Source organism: Camelina sativa, chromosome 14 (genome assembly GCF_030686135.1).
Source record: "Camelina sativa cultivar CO46 ecotype springtype chromosome 14, ASM3068613v1".
Classification (NCBI taxonomy): Eukaryota; Viridiplantae; Streptophyta; class Magnoliopsida; order Brassicales; family Brassicaceae; genus Camelina; species Camelina sativa.
In genome coordinates, this window is record NC_141893.1 from 17,556,826 (window position 1) to 17,572,423 (window position 15,598).

At 45.5% G+C, this 15,598-nt stretch overlaps 2 protein-coding genes across 3 annotated transcripts; one reads left to right on the forward strand and one right to left on the reverse strand.

Moving 5' to 3' along the window:
• Positions 1-1,508: 1,508 nt before the first annotated feature.
• LOC104743771 (putative choline kinase 3) lies at positions 1,509-11,490 on the forward strand. 2 transcript variants are annotated; one of them, XM_087485461.1, is made up of 7 exons: positions 1,509-1,629; positions 8,713-9,014; positions 9,433-9,554; positions 9,636-9,836; positions 9,907-10,024; positions 10,114-10,161; positions 10,247-10,546. In XM_087485461.1, the coding sequence occupies exons 4-7, from the start codon at positions 9,801-9,803 to the stop codon at positions 10,402-10,404; spliced, it is 360 nt and encodes a 119-aa protein (XP_087341587.1). In that variant the 5' UTR covers positions 1,509-1,629; positions 8,713-9,014; positions 9,433-9,554; positions 9,636-9,800; the 3' UTR covers positions 10,405-10,546. The 2 variants fall into 2 exon arrangements, with proteins under 2 accessions (XP_087341587.1, XP_087341588.1); XM_087485462.1 differs by lacking the exons at positions 1,509-1,629; positions 8,713-9,014; positions 9,433-9,554; positions 9,636-9,836 and adding exons at positions 10,724-10,755; positions 10,834-11,490 and having other exon boundaries at positions 10,247-10,327.
• Positions 11,017-15,399, reverse strand: LOC104741983 (LRR receptor-like serine/threonine-protein kinase RGI5). The gene is made up of 2 exons (XM_010462935.3): positions 12,109-15,399; positions 11,017-11,581 (listed from the first exon to the last, which is right to left on the reverse strand). Exons 1-2 carry the CDS (start codon positions 14,954-14,956, stop codon positions 11,205-11,207), a joined length of 3,225 nt encoding a protein of 1,074 aa, XP_010461237.2. The 5' UTR covers positions 14,957-15,399; the 3' UTR covers positions 11,017-11,204.
• Between the last annotated feature and the right edge of the window lie 199 nt (positions 15,400-15,598).

Consider the following 15,598-nt stretch of genomic DNA (forward strand, 5'->3'; position numbering starts at 1 on the left):
TTTTTTTTAATAATAATTACTAATTCAACAAGTGGTCACATATCCACTAGTTGCCTAACCACGATCAAACCATACAGCGGAAAATAACCAACAGATACCATTAAACCAATAACCAATAAACCAATAATTCAATAACAATAATAACCAACCAACACAATCATAAAACATGAAACCAACAACCCAACAATGTTCTACTGACTCAACTCTAGCAACATAACAGAAGCCAGACAACCAATCGAGCCACTAGAACATCCTCCTCTTAATCGCCTTGATTCCACGATCACACTTTGCCTTTACATGCACCACAACACATATGAGATGCGTGAGTATTTCATAAACACACAGTGAGACAATCCTCCCATCACTGGGCTATACACACAAGCAATTGAGATATCTCTAACCATCAAACAAACAAACGAGGACAACTGCATCGACCGACACCAACCCATGCATCGACCGACACCAACTGGAGTTGCATCTACCGAAACAAGCTTGCATCCACTGACGCACATGCCGAACATCGTTTTTTCCCAAAGCTTCTCACCGGATCTCCGTTCCTAAACCACCAAAACACAATTCAAAGCCACAAAGAAGCTTCTTAAAGCCTCGAGTGACCCAACAACGTTCTAACAAGCCAGGGAATCAACCATATAACACATAAACAAGCAAATCAAATAAATCTCAAGCTTAGATAAGCCATGGTCCTGCACTCACGTTTGCCAAGAAGATTATGACCCTTAAACAAGCGGATCTACGCTCCTAGCAAGCTCGTACAACGTTCCTAGTTTCATATCTCTCAAGAACAGCTATGAATCTCCCAAAAACTCACCAAAAGCTTAAGAACTTCTTTCTCTCCTCTCTTTTTCTCAGAAACGGCCAAACTCGGCCAATCCCACGAGTTTCTCCTTTTATACTCGATTTCCAGGGTTTCCCTAATCCCAAAACGCAACGTTTAACTTACACGTTTCTCGACCAAACCGGTCTTGCATCGGTCGATGGACATCCCAAACTGAAATTCCGGTTTGTGGATGTTACAATTACTAATATATTATTACTATATATTCATATTGTGGATATATCAGTATCGTTTGGAATTGGAATTTAATTTTTGTATTTAGAGATTTGGAGTCCGTTTGGATATTTTAAAATTTTGGATACAGATTCGAATCAGATCTTCCGGTAATTTGTTGAGACCTAATTACTATATTTTACATCAATTTTCAACCACATACCTATGTTGCCCTAACTCTAAATGTTGTAAGTTTTCACTTGTCAAAATATTATTACATTTAAGTTTTATGTTGGAATTAGTGTTTATTTTTTTTTTTCAACGTTGGAATTAGTGTTTGTAAATTACTAAATTGTAATTATCGTAATTACATTTTTATCCTTCGAATTTAGGGTTTGAGTTAAGACGTGCACCTAAAATTTCGGCTGGAATACGACACAGTGACATAGACAAGTGAATTCGAATTCATCCAAGATTGCCCTTTTCTTTTTATCTCTTTATACTTCCCAATGTTTCGGATAGCAGAGAGCTTTTGTCGTAGCTTCTTACAATTTCGGAGGAGACAGAGAACAGAAATCTTTGGTTTGATCCCAATTTCATCACCAGATAGTCTAGCTGATGTGAACGCCGGACGCGGTCGTCTGCCGAGTCGCACGGACGGACGGACGCTACGGACGGACGGACGGAGACGAACGATGGCTAGCGAACCGAGTAAGAAACTCGACCTCGGTTGACTAGGAAGAGATGGGGGAGAAAGGGAAACACAACTAACGATCGGTTTGACCGCGGTGCGATAGAGACGATATGGTTCGAACGGCGGTGTACACGAGCGGTGGAAAGCGTCGTACGCCGTCTAGAGAGATCGATCCCGGATCGGTCTTTCTAGGGTTTCTTTCAAGCCCAGTCCCGGACTAAGATGCGAGAAAGAGAGGGGAGACAAGAACACAAAGAATCTCTCTTTGGGAAAAGTTATATTTTATTCAAGTCTCCAGAACCTAAGCTCGTGGCGTTGGACGCTTAAATAGCGTAAGGGTTTAAAGGGAACTAGGGCACGCGGACTCATAATGGACCGCACACGTAGCCCTTGACGCGTCTCCACAGACGGTGAACACGTCACACTATTCCAACGTTCACAAGGGAAGGATCTAGAAAAGGTTCAAAACGCAAAGCTTAAAGAAAAAGACAAAATAGGCCACGTCCTTAGGCTGAACGCGGGAACCGCGTCACTGGCTTCAAAACGCGGCGTTGTGCGTCAGGACTCGTCGCCTCGTTAAAACCTTCTCCGGTAAACCTCATGGGAAAAACCCGAAGTAAGGGAAAAGAGTACGAGTCATGATCCTGACGTCTTGGCGCCCTCATCCTTGGTTAAGGACGAAGGCTGTACGGACGGTCTCGCCGATGGTTGCCTTGTCCGAGTCGCTCTCTTGGTCTTCTTGGACGAAAGCTTGGACGAAGTGGTTAATCTTGTGCTTGGATGTTCTGGCCGAGCTCTTCGAGCGAGTGGTTGCACCGGGAGTTATCCTAGGCATGCTGGTCCGGAGTTGTCCTGCGGGTGATCCGAGTGTTCCAATGGTGTCCGGGTCTTGTGCGAGTGTTCCTGGTCGGATGTCCGATCCGGTGCTCACATCATTCCCTCCCCCTTGCGAAGGTTTTGTCCCCAAAACATCTTCGTCATCACCTGCATCAAACGGAACAAGATCAGCAACGTTAAACGATGTGGACGTATTGTACTTACCGGGCAGCTCAAGGCGGTAGGCATTGTCGTTGATCTTCTCGACGATCCGGAATGGTCCGTCGCCTCGGGGGCTTAGTTTGTCTTTCCGTTTTTGCGTGAAACGCTCCGGCCGTAGGTGCAGCCAGACCCAATCGCCAGGTTGAAAGAGCATTGGCTTTCGGCCCTTGTTGGCAAAGCGTGCGTATTGCTCGTTTTTCCTCTCGATGTTGGCTTGGACCTCTTCGTGCAAACGTTTAACCATTTCGGCCTTAGTGGCTCCATCTTGACAAACGGTCTCGTCCGGTGGCAATGGTAGCAAGTCCATCGGTGTTAAAGGTTTAAATCCGTAGGCGACTTCGAATGGTGATTTCTTGGTGGCCGAGTGAACCGCTTGGTTGTAGGCAAACTCGATGAGAGGAATGCATTCTAACCAGGTTCCTTTGTTGCTTGCGATAGCCGTTCGGAGTAATGCGCCAAGTGTCCGGTTGACGACTTCGGTCTGTTCGTCGGTCTGAGGATGCGCGGCAGTGGAATAGAGTAACTTCGTGCCCAGCTTTTTCCACAAGGTACGCCAGAAGTGACCAAGGAATCTCGGTTCCCGGTCCGAGATGATCGTCCGCGGGAGGCCATGAAGACGGACTACATGGCTAAAGAATAGATTGGCTAAGCGCACTGCGTCGTTGCTCTTCTGGCATGGCATGAAGTGCGCCATCTTGGAAAAACGATCGACCACCACAAAAATAGTGTCATTCCGATGTATAGGCGGTAGTCCGAGGACAAAGTCCATGGACAAGTCGACCCAAGGACCTGTCGAGACTGGTAGCGGTGTGTAGAGTCCGTGGGGATGAGTGGTTGACTTTGAGGCTCGACACACCACACACTGGCCGCAATGCTTCTCGACCATGCTCCGCATCCTTGGCCAGAAGAAGTGTTCTTGAAGCATGGTTAAAGTTTTAGCCACGCCAAAATGTCCGGTCAGACCTCCACTATGCGCTTCTCGGATTAATAGGTCGCGGATAGAGCCGGCTGGGATGCAAAGGCGCCGACCTCTGAATAAGTAGCCCTTATATAGATAGAACTCCGCATAGTTGCCTTTACCGAAATTTTTGAAACATTCCCCAAACTCAGCGTCTTCCGCGTACGCATCCTTGATGCTCTCGAACCCCAAAACTTTGGCGTCCATGGTGGTGATTAAGGCGTGTCTTCGGGATAGGGCATCGGCGACAACGTTCTCCTTTCCTTTCTTATACTTGATGACGTATGGAAAGGATTCGACGAACTCCAGCCATTTCGCATGCCTCTTCTTGAGATTCGTTTGGCCGCGCAAATGCTTCAAAGTCTCGTGGTCCGTGTGGATTACGCACTCCCGAGCTAACAAGCAGTGCTGCCAAGTCTCCATGGCTCGGACCAACGCGTACAGCTCTTTGTCATAAGTGGGATAATTAAGAGTGGCCCCGCTGAGCTTTTCGCTGAAATAGGCCACCGGTTTGCCGCCTTGCGTGAGAACGGCTCCAATGCCGACGCCCGATGCGTCGCATTCCACCTCGAAGGTCTTGTTGAAGTCGGGTAAGACAAGGAGAGGAGCTTGAGTGAGTCGCTTCTTGAGTTCCAGGAAGGATCGTTCTTGTTCGGCTCCCCACTTGAACTCCTGATTCTTCTTGATCACCGCGGTAAGGGGTGCGGCGACCGTGCTAAAGTCTCTCACGAACCGTCGGTAGAAACTGGCCAGCCCGTGGAACGATCGGACTTGGGAAACGCTGGTAGGTGTTGGCCATTCCTCTATGGCTCGGACCTTCTCGCCGTCCACCTTAAGCCCCTGTTCACTAACAACAAAACCTAAGAAGACAAGTTCATTAGCAGCAAAGACGCACTTTTTCAAGTTAGCGTACAATTGCTCTTCGCGGAGAGTGCTTAAAACAAGTTCCAAATGCTCGACATGGTCAGATAGGCAAGAGCTATAAACGAGGATATCATCGAAATAGACCACAACGAACTTGTTGATAAAAGCTCTAAGCACATGGTTCATTAGACGCATAAAGGTCGAAGGTGCATTAGATAGACCGAATGGCATAACCAACCATTCGTACAAACCTTGCTTGGTTTTGAATGCGGTCTTCCATTCATCTCCTTCTTTCATCCTCACTTGATGGTATCCACTTTTGAGGTCGATCTTAGAGAAGATGGTTGATCCGCTGAGCTCGTCTAACATGTCGTCAAGACGCGGAATCGGATGCCGGTACTTGATCGTGATGTTGTTTACGGCCCGGCAATCGACGCACATGCGCCAAGATCCGTCTTTCTTCGGAACAAGTAGGACAGGGACGGCACAGGGGCTAAGACTCTCTCGGACATATCCTTGCGACATGAGCTCGGATACTTGCCGCTCCAGTTCCTTAGCTTCCTCCGGGTTTACTCGGTATGCGGGACGGTTTGGTAGCTGGGCTCCAGGAATCAAGTCGATCTGATGCTCGATTCCTCGAAGAGGTGGTAGACCTTCGGGCAAGTCATCTGGGAACACGTCCGAGTATCGCTTAAGCACGTCCTTGATTTCGTCCGGGAGTGTATCCCCCAAGTCTCCTGTTCCTTCAACCAACAAATCTCTAAAAACCATCAATAACACTTGGTTGGAGTCCTTAACGGACTTTCTAACGTCACTTGACTGGATCAGGAAGTTCATTTTAGAGTCCGAATCCTTAGACAACTTGGATTGCATTTCGCGGACTTGCGTCGGTGTTAAAGGCTTTAAACTAATACGTTTGTTATCGTGTACAAACGTATACTGGTTGGTGCGTCCGCAATGTGACGTTCCCTTATCAAACTGCCATGGTCTCCCCAGTAAGAGGTGACTAGCTTGCATCGGTACTACATCACATAGGACTTGGTCCTTGTACGGTCCGACACTAAATGGGACGAGGACTTGGTCCTTTACGCGTATCACGGTCTTATCGTCTAACCACTTAAGCTTATAGGGCTTGGGATGGCATGTGGTGGGCAAGGAAAGTTTCTTGACCATGTAGGAGCTCGCTACATTCGTGCAGGAGCCTCCATCAATGATCAAGCCACACACCTTCCCGCTTACCGTGCATCGCGTGTGGAAGATGTTGTCTCGTTGGTTGGAGTCGTCCGGCTCTTGGCTGGCATTGAGGATTCTTCGGATCATCAACAGCTCTCCAACTTCGGGCTCAGCTATGGCTTCCTCCAAGTCCGCATTGTCTTGGTCATTTGCCTCGGACCTTTCTCCTTCGGACTCGAGTTCTCCGGACTCGGTAATGATCATGGTGCGGGCATTCGGACAGTCGCGGGCATAATGGCCTCGGCCTTGGCATTTGAAACAGACGATGTCCCGACTGCGCGCGTCGCTGGTTGTCTTGCGAGGATCTTGTCGGCTATCTTTGGTGGTTTCTCTTGACTTGAATCGCGAGTCGACGACGGCCGTTTGGGACTTCTCTTGTGGCCGGTTGGAAGGTGATGCGCTTGGGGACCAGTTGGGAACACCTTGGGCTCTGGTCCGGCTCGTGGTGGCGATCTTCTTCTTGACTTGGGCTTCGATTTGCACTGCTAAGTGCAGCAGCTCTTCGAACCCCTGGTATGGTTGGCGTTCGACCTTACGCGCAATCCGGTCCTGTAATCCATCAAGGAACTGAGCCATGAGAGACTCCTCGGAGTCTTCTACTTGGAGTCGGTTGCTTAGGTGCTCGAACTCCTCGTAATATTCCTCCACGGATCGCGAACCTTGCGTGAGTCTCCTAAATCTCTTTTGGAGCTCGCGATGGTAAAGTGGTGGAACATAACGACGTCTCATGACGGTTTTCATGACTTCCCAAGTGGTGATCGGTCGGTCATGATTGCGACGCTCATCAGCGACCAGACGATCCCACCATGTGAGTGCGTGGTCGGTGAGTTGGGCCACGGCGTAAGAAACTTTGCGTAACTCCGGATAGTTGTAGCACGAGTAGATGTGGTCCATCCGGCTTTCCCAATCGAGGTATGCTTCGGGGTCGGACTTGCCGGCAAAGGTCGGAGGTGACAACTTGTGCCCTGGTTCGTACCGATCATCGCGTCGGTATCGTTGTCTTGGACGCGGTTCATACTCGTCGTCGGACTGGTCACTCGGTTCTGGTTCTTGCCTACGTCGTCGCACGGGCGGCGGATCTTCTCTCGGAGGATTGGCAAGTTCAAGTCGGGCTAATCGTTCGGCCAGATGTTCTATGCCGTTACGAAGGGCCGTTAAGGTGGCACCGATCTCCGGCGGGGGTAATGGAATCTCCGGTTGTTGTTGTGCAGCCATAGCGTCCGTGGTACGGATGGTGGTCGTACGGATTGACGGAGATACGGTACTTGGAGCCGAGGGATTGACAGGAAACTCGGACGGTTGATATCTCGGACAGACTTCGGGTCAAGAACGGTAGATATCACGGTCGGGAGCTGATTCTCGGACGGTGACGTGGACTTCGTCCGTACGCGATGCGCTGGCCGAATGAGTCACGTACCTCGTCCAAACCAAAACGAATATTCGTGAGTATAATGCGTCTAAAACTGACGGATGAGATATTTATTTGGGACAGTCAATGATTGAAGACAACAAAGCTAACGACAACCTATGACTAGACAAAAAGAAACCTACACGCGCCTAAAAGCAAACTCACGCACAAAAAGCAAAACTTTTGGGACCACAACACAAACCCAAAAGCAAACGCGCTACTTTATGGATCTAAGGAGTCCTAGACAAGAACAACGACGAACAAAAAGAAGAACAGGAAGAACACGAAACAACCTAAGCACACGTCTAATAACACAACACAAACACCAAAAAAAATAAAGCTAAAGACTAACTCAGCAAGCGGAAACAAGAATAAGCGATCTAGACTAAGACAAAGGCTAAAGATCGAAACTTTAAACAAAAGGAAGGAGTTTCTGGGTTAGAAAGACACAACCTTTGAGTCAGGAGCTTTTAGAGCTCTGATACCAGCTGATGTGAACGCCGGACGCGGTCGTCTGCCGAGTCGCACGGACGGACGGACGCTACGGACGGACGGACGGAGACGAACGATGGCTAGCGAACCGAGTAAGAAACTCGACCTCGGTTGACTAGGAAGAGATGGGGGCGAAAGGGAAACACAACTAACGATCGGTTTGACCGCGGTGCGATAGAGACGATATGGTTCGAACGGCGGTGTACACGAGCGGTGGAAAGCGTCGTACGCCGTCTAGAGAGATCGATCCCGGATCGGTCTTTCTAGGGTTTCTTTCAAGCCCAGTCCCGGACTAAGATGCGAGAAAGAGAGGGGAGACAAGAACACAAAGAATCTCTCTTTGGGAAAAGTTATATTTTATTCAAGTCTCCAGAACCTAAGCTCGTGGCGTTGGACGCTTAAATAGCGTAAGGGTTTAAAGGGAACTAGGGCACGCGGACTCATAATGGACCGCACACGTAGCCCTTGACGCGTCTCCACAGACGGTGAACACGTCACACTATTCCAACGTTCACAAGGGAAGGATCTAGAAAAGGTTCAAAACGCAAAGCTTAAAGAAAAAGACAAAATAGGCCACGTCCTTAGGCTGAACGCGGGAACCGCGTCACTGGCTTCAAAACGCGGCGTTGTGCGTCAGGACTCGTCGCCTCGTTAAAACCTTCTCCGGTAAACCTCATGGGAAAAACCCGAAGTAAGGGAAAAGAGTACGAGTCATGATCCTGACGACTTGGCGCCCTCATCCTTGGTTAAGGACGAAGGCTGTACGGACGGTCTCGCCGATGGTTGCCTTGTCCGAGTCGCTCTCTTGGTCTTCTTGGACGAAAGCTTGGACGAAGTGGTTAATCTTGTGCTTGGATGTTCTGGCCGAGCTCTTCGAGCGAGTGGTTGCACCGGGAGTTATCCTAGGCATGCTGGTCCGGAGTTGTCCTGCGGGTGATCCGAGTGTTCCAATGGTGTCCGGGTCTTGTGCGAGTGTTCCTGGTCGGATGTCCGATCCGGTGCTCACATCACTAAAGAAAGTACTTCAAACACTGTCTATAAAATGGGGAGACGTAGTGGAAGATCTCGCCAGTCGTCAAGTGAAACCCATGAAAGGTGCAATGACCAACGATGTTTACATGGTGAGTTGGCCTGTTAAGGGTAACGATTGTATCTATAGGAAGCTTCTTGTTCGTGTTTATGGCGAAGGAGTTGGTGATCTGTTGTTCAACAGGAAAGATGAGATTCATACGTTCGAGGTTTCTCTCGTTACGGTCACGGTCCTAAGCTTCTTGGCCGGTTTGCTGGCGGTAGAATCGAGGAGTTTATTAATGCCCGGGTATGTATATGTTTCTTGTGCAATATTAATTCACCAAACCCTTTTGATTAGATGCATTATGTTGTGACTCTCAAGAGATGATAGTGTTTGGTCTGAATTTGACTGTATGAGAAGGATAGAACATAACGAGTAACGACCTCTGATTTGTGTTTTATTTAATGTTGTGACTCTCAAGAGATGATAGTGTTTGGTCTGAATTTGACTGTATGAGAAGGATAGAACATAACGAGTAACGACCTCTGATTTGTATTAGATTAATGTTGAAACCGGGAAATACCAACATTGGTATACTCGGTTTAGTTGTGTACCGATTGAGTAACAAGGAACATTGAACTTTCTTTTGTTGTGGACTTCATCATCATGACTTGGGTCTTGTCTTTCACCAATAAGGATCTTTAATTGTGATTTGTTTCATCAGACGTTATCGGCAGCTGATCTACGTGAGACCGCAGTATCTGCTCGGGTCGCGGCTAAGCTAAGAGAATTTAATTGTATAAACATCCCTGGTGATAGAAATGTGGTCATTTGGGATAGGATGAGGTGAGTAATCATCTTTCTCTGTTATTGTGACAGCATGAAGTTGTTTCATCTAATAAAAGAATCTTAAAAACATGTGACCAGGAATTGGCTTAGACAAGTCAAGAGTATGTGTCATCTGAAGATTCAGCAGAGTTTTGTCTAGACAACATTGAAGCTGAGATAAACTTGCTGGAATATGAGCTGCACAAGGAGTGTAAGCAACAGGAGGTTGGGTTTTGTCACAATGATTTACAGTATGGTAACGTAATGATTGATGACGACACCAATGCCATTACTATCATTGTAAGTTTCTCATTACCCTTAAGGTCAAAAATACCATCACATGTAGACCAATATGAGATTTCTCTAACAGGACTACGAGTACGCTAGTTATAACCCAGTTGCATACGACATTGCAAATCACTTCTGCGAAATGGCTGCAAATTACCATTCTGAGACTCCCCATATCTTAGATTACACTCTATACCCAGGTACTCACTCTATGTCTTAGATTACAGTTTAAACAAGTCGGAAAGTGAAAATTACATTTGTATTTGACTGATTGGTTTGGGAATTGCAGGAGAAGAGGAACGAAGACGATTCATCCATAACTATCTCAGCTCTTCAGGTCAGTTTCTCAAAGAAACATAGTTCCTTCTTCTGATCATAACAAAGTCTCATGGACTAATTAATACGCCTTCTTCTTTTGTCAGGCAAAGAACCAAAGGAAGAAGACATAAAACAGCTCTTGGATGATGCTGAGAAGTACACATTGGCAAGCCATCTCTTCCTATGTTGCACTGAAACGGGTACGGGAACTAGAAACGGGTACGGAATCGGGGACGGAAAACGGCAAAGTAAAAATTTATAGATACGGGTACGGTATGGGTACTTCAATAAACACATAAGAAAAGATACCCATACCTTTAGTAAGAGCTGATTAGTAAAGCTAATGGGATAAGGAGAGAGGGGGAAAAGAGTCTAGAAAGTAGAAAACACACAAAAAAATAAAATTATGCTTATGATAAGAGTGCTTTGAATGAAATGAAATGGATGCAAATATCAAAAATTTGATGTTATCTTCCCCTAAAGCATCTAAGACGTCCCCATAGAGTCCCCATAGAGTTCCCGTTCCCAACATGTCCCCGTACCGGGGACGGCTACCAAATAGACGTACTCGTGCATCATAGATCTCTTCTGGGGCTTATGGGGAATCATCTCTGTAAGACTCTTCTTCTTTTCAATCCAAAAGAAATAATGTAACAGAGCAATCTAAAAAAGTGTTCTGAAAAATGTGTAGGGGTATGTGAACAAGATCGACTTCGATTACACAGAGTACTCAAGACAGAGATTCAAACAGTACTGGCTTCAAAAACCCAAGCTCTTATCTTCCTTCTCCTCTTAAACTGTATGTTTCAAGCACCAAATGATGTAACGCAAAAAGTTGTAACCAAATCTAATCAATTCTAAAAACCAATCCAAAAACCTGAAACGTTCCCAAATTGTAAATTGAATGCTCTCAAATTCCAACAAATTATCCATACAACAGGACATTAAACTAACACTCATACTTCTAAATATGTACAAGAAATCTCAAAACCTTACCAACAAATTCTCAACCAAATTTGACCTAAATCAAGAAACAAGAACAAGAAACACAATCACCATTGGTTATGAAGAAGAAGGCTTTATTAGAGGCTGAGATGTTTTCCCCCATTCTTCAGGACTACACTTAACCTCCATTAACAACGTTACAACTTCCTTCATCGTTGGTCTCTCCACAGGCGACGGGTTCACACAGAACATCGCGATCCCTAGTGTCTGAAGCATCTCTTGAACTATCTGATCCGGTAAGCCCTGGAGCTTCACGTCAAGTACAGATAAAGCTGGCTCGAAGCTTCCCATCTTCTTCTTCACCCATTCTACTATGTGAAGTCCGTCGCCGATTTGAGGCGCCACGGCGCTCCGGCCACTTAGAATCTCTAATAAAACGACGCCGTAGCTGTACACGTCACTCTTCTCTGTTATGTTCATCGTGTATCCATATTCTGCGAAAATTACACAAAAACCTCTTACTTATAATTAACTTTATCAACAAACCCCAATATTTTGTTACAGTGCAAATAAAAACCATGATTTTAAACAAATTCATTTACAAATCCCCCAATTTTGTGATAATGCAAATGAAAATCCAAATCCCCAAACATTTTGTAATAATGCAAATGAAACAAAATGGTATTCACTCAAAAAACACAAAATATTTTGTAATAATGCAAATGAAAACCTTGATTTTAACTTTTTATTAAAAATCACCTAATGATTTAATTTTGTAATAGTGCAAATGAAAACCTGATTGTTAACAAAATATTCATAATAAAACACCCCAATATTTTGTTTGAATGAAAATGAAACCCTGATTTTACCAATTCTTAAAAAAAAACACCTAATTTGCCAACCAAAAAATCATTTGTAGTATGCAAATGAAACCCTGTACTTTAACAGATTTATTTAAAAACCCAAACCTTTTGTAATAGTGCAAAAAACCCACTCCTTTGAAAAAAGAGAAGAAACTTGCCTGGTGCGATGTAGCCATAAGAACCAGCGACACGAGACATGGCATTATGATAATTCGGCGAGTTCATCATAAGCTTCGCGAGTCCAAAATCCGCAAGAATCGCTTCGTACTTGGAATCCAAAAGTATATTATTACACTTGACATCTCTATGAAGAATCGCCGGAACACAATCATGGTGAAGATAAGCCAAACCCTGAGCAGATCCAATCGCGATCTTGTACCGTGTTTCCCAATCCAAGTTTCGATTCCCTTGCAACAGCTGCTGAAGATTCCCATTTGGGAAGTAATTGTAAAGCAGCAGCTTCACCGACTTGTTCGAACAGTAACCTAGAAGCTTCACTATGTTCCTGTGTCTGATGTTACCAAGAATCTGAATCTCAGCTGCGAACGAATCGCCTCCTTCGTCGTTGTCTTTAGTTTTCCATAGCTTTTTCACCGCTACGGTCTCTCCGTTGGGCATCTCGGCTTTGTAAACGACTCCTGAGCATCCTTTGCCGATTACGTTTTCGTCTGTTAAGCAGTTCACAATGTTGTTGACGCTTATACCGAGTTTTTGGAATGGTATGAATGTCCAAGGGTATGAGAAGTCTTCTGCTGTTGATTGTAATGAAGACGAGTTCTGAGATGTTTTTTGGGTTTTGTAGCGGTGGTTGTTTCGTAAGACGAGTAGCCAAGCTGCGAGGATTGCGATTGTGATTGAAGCGAGGATTACAGCGATTAAAGCTACGATCTTTGGTGATCTTACTCCGTTGCTTTGTCCGTTGTGTGATGAGCAAGTGACGCCGTCGAGTGAGTGGCAGAGGTTTGTGTTTTGGAGATATGATGTTGTGGAGATTGTTTTGAAGAACGGTGTGGATGGGATTGGACCTGAGAAGTTGTTGCAGGAGATGTTGAGTGAAGCTAGGCTTGTGAGTGAACCGAGGACTTTGATGTCACCGTGTAAGGAGTTGCGTGAGAGGTCGAGTGATTGTAGCTGCGTGAGGCCTGAGAAGGTTTTTGGGATGTCTCCAGTGAAGGCGTTGTAGCTCAAGTCGAGATTTATGGTCAAGCTTGTTACTTGGCCGAGTTCTTGTGGGATTTCACCTGATAAGCTGTTGTAGCTAAGATCAAGAAGTGTAAGCTTCTGTAGATTCTTGATTGATTTTGGGATTTGACCGGTGAGGAGATTGTTGTTGAGGATCAGCTTGTTTAAGTAACTTAAGTTGCCAAAACTCAGCGGTATGTTTCCGGTGAAGCTGTTTCTGCTTAAATCAAGCTGCTCTAGATTCACAAGGTTCCCTAGCTGAGCAGGAATATCTCCAGTGATGTAGTTGTTGTGCACATCTAATAGCTCAAGGACAGTGATGTTAGAGATCTCGTAAGGAAGTCCACCAGAGAAATGGTTCATGTAGAGATCAAGAAACACCAGGTTCTGTAACTCGCCTATCTCTTTAGGTATCTGACCTGAGAGTTGGTTCTCTCCCACTCTTAGCCTAACAAGCGACTGACATTTTGATACACTCTTTGGTAATCCACCGGATAAGGAGTTTCCTAGAAGCAGAAGCTTGCTGAGCCTCTTTAAACTGAAGAGCTCTTCTGGGATTCTTCCTGTTAGCTTGTTCCTAGAGAGGTCCAGGGCCACTAGGTCTGTGCAATTGCCAAAAGAAGACGGAATTGTTCCTGAAATCGAGTTCTCCCACAAGAAAAAACTCTGCAGAGACTTAAGGCTTCCGATTTGGGAGGGGATGGAGCCTGATAACTTGTTCTTATCCAGCTGTAGAGCAATGAGGCTGGAACAGTTGCTTAGTTCCCAAGGAATCTGACCGGTAAACATATTATCAGACAACTGAAGCTGCTCCAACCAAACAAGCTTCCCCAAATCTCCAGGAATCTCACCGGTTAGATCGTTGGCCGAAACATCAAACACCACAAGGGAAGAACAGTTGGAAATCTCGGGTGGGATGACCCCAGATAAAGAATTCCCCCATAGAAGCAAGCTAGTGATCTTCTGGAGCTTACCCAGTTCTTTTGGGATGGATCCAGTGAGCTTGTTCATGTGCAAATACAAGTTCCTAAGCTCTGAGCACAAACCCAGTTGAGGAGGAATGGTACCAGAGACCTCAGTGTCATACAGAGCCAAAGTTTGCAAATTTACCAAGTTCCCAAATGTGGAAGGGATTGAACCTGACAAACCACTGGCTGCAAACCCCAAAGTTGTCAAATTTTTCAGAAACCCTAGCTGAGCAGGGATAGGGCCTCCGAGATTAGGGTTACCACCAAGTCTGAACTGCTGAAGAGAGACCAAAGAGCCAAAACTTGAAGGAATCGAACCATTCAACAGATTGTCCTGAAGACAAAGAACTTGCAAGGCAAATAGATTTGAAATCTGTGAAGGGATTGAGCCAGAGAGCTTGTTGGCATTCAAGATAAGGAACTGGAGAGAAGCCAGGCGGCCAAGCTCTGATGGGATTGAACCAGAGAGAGAGTTTGAAGAAAGGTCAAGAAGCCTGAGGTGGGTGAGTTTTCCAAACGAAGGAGGGATTGGACCAGAGATGTTGGTGGAGGAGAGGTTTAGGAACTGAAGAGAGGAGAGAGAAGAGAGGTCTGGGATTGAAGACAGGTTAAGGAAAGTGTCGGGGATAGAGACAGAGATCACTCTGTTGTCTGCAGAACATGTAATGCCATACCATGAACATGGTGTCTGGTCTCGTGGGTCCCATGAAGAGAACAAGGATGGCGATGGCCTCTTGAGAGAGAGAAGAGCTTGGCCATCTGATGAAAGAGAAAGAGTGGGTTGGACCATGGAGACCCATGAACAAAAGAAGAACAAAAACAAGAAGGAAAAATGAGGTTGTTGTTCTCTCTCCATGGAATCTCTCTGGGGAATAAAACGAAGTTGATAGGTTTACGAAAGCGTTGTTGAAATGATTGGTGGTGGTGTAAATGGAGAAGATGAAGAAGAAAGCAAAGTTGTCTTATCTTTTTTATTTGTTGAACCTTGAGGAGACAAGAAGCATGTGTAAGAGCTATGTGATTGCTTAAGGTTTACACTAAACCATTGCAGAACAAGAACAGCAGGAGTATTAACTGTAGTAGATAACAAACCATGTGGAGCTAAGAGTGAGGTTTTCACACTCTCTCTCCCATTGAGAAGAAACTCTCTAGCTGGGGAGAAGAAAAAAAAGGTTGAAACTGCTTTAACCCAGCGACGGTGGTGGTGACTACTGTAGCCGGAGCTGAGAGGTTGAAGAAGGTGACCTTGGACTTTGAGTTTTTTGCTTTCTCTCTCTCTCTTTCTTCTCGTTTGGTGTTGTTGCCTTGCCTTCTTGGGAAGACTAATAATAAAAAGATTGAATTACTCTGATTATTTTATATTGTTATAAAGTTTTTTTTAGATTATTATACTGCAGTGATTTGGGCGCCACCGGATTTTCTTCCGTTTTTTCGTGGATGTGTGTGCTATATAAATTACTACTAATAATAAGTGTATTCTTTTTTGTGAAAATGTTCA

Bases quoted from the DNA above. Each gene is read 5' to 3' on its own strand.
- LOC104743771 (XM_087485461.1), top strand. From the start codon at position 9,801: ATGATTGATGACGACACCAATGCCATTACTATCATT. The intron at 9,837-9,906 runs GTAAGTTTCTCA...TTTCTCTAACAG, and splicing joins CCAATGCCATTACTATCATT to GACTACGAGTACGCTAGTTA. The intron at 10,025-10,113 runs GTACTCACTCTA...TGGGAATTGCAG, and splicing joins AGATTACACTCTATACCCAG to GAGAAGAGGAACGAAGACGA.
- LOC104741983 (XM_010462935.3), bottom strand. From the start codon at position 14,956: ATGGAGAGAGAACAACAACCTCATTTTTCCTTCTTGTTTTTGTTCTTC. The intron at 11,582-12,108 runs GCAAGTTTCTTC...TAATTTTCGCAG, and splicing joins TTATGGCTACATCGCACCAG to AATATGGATACACGATGAAC.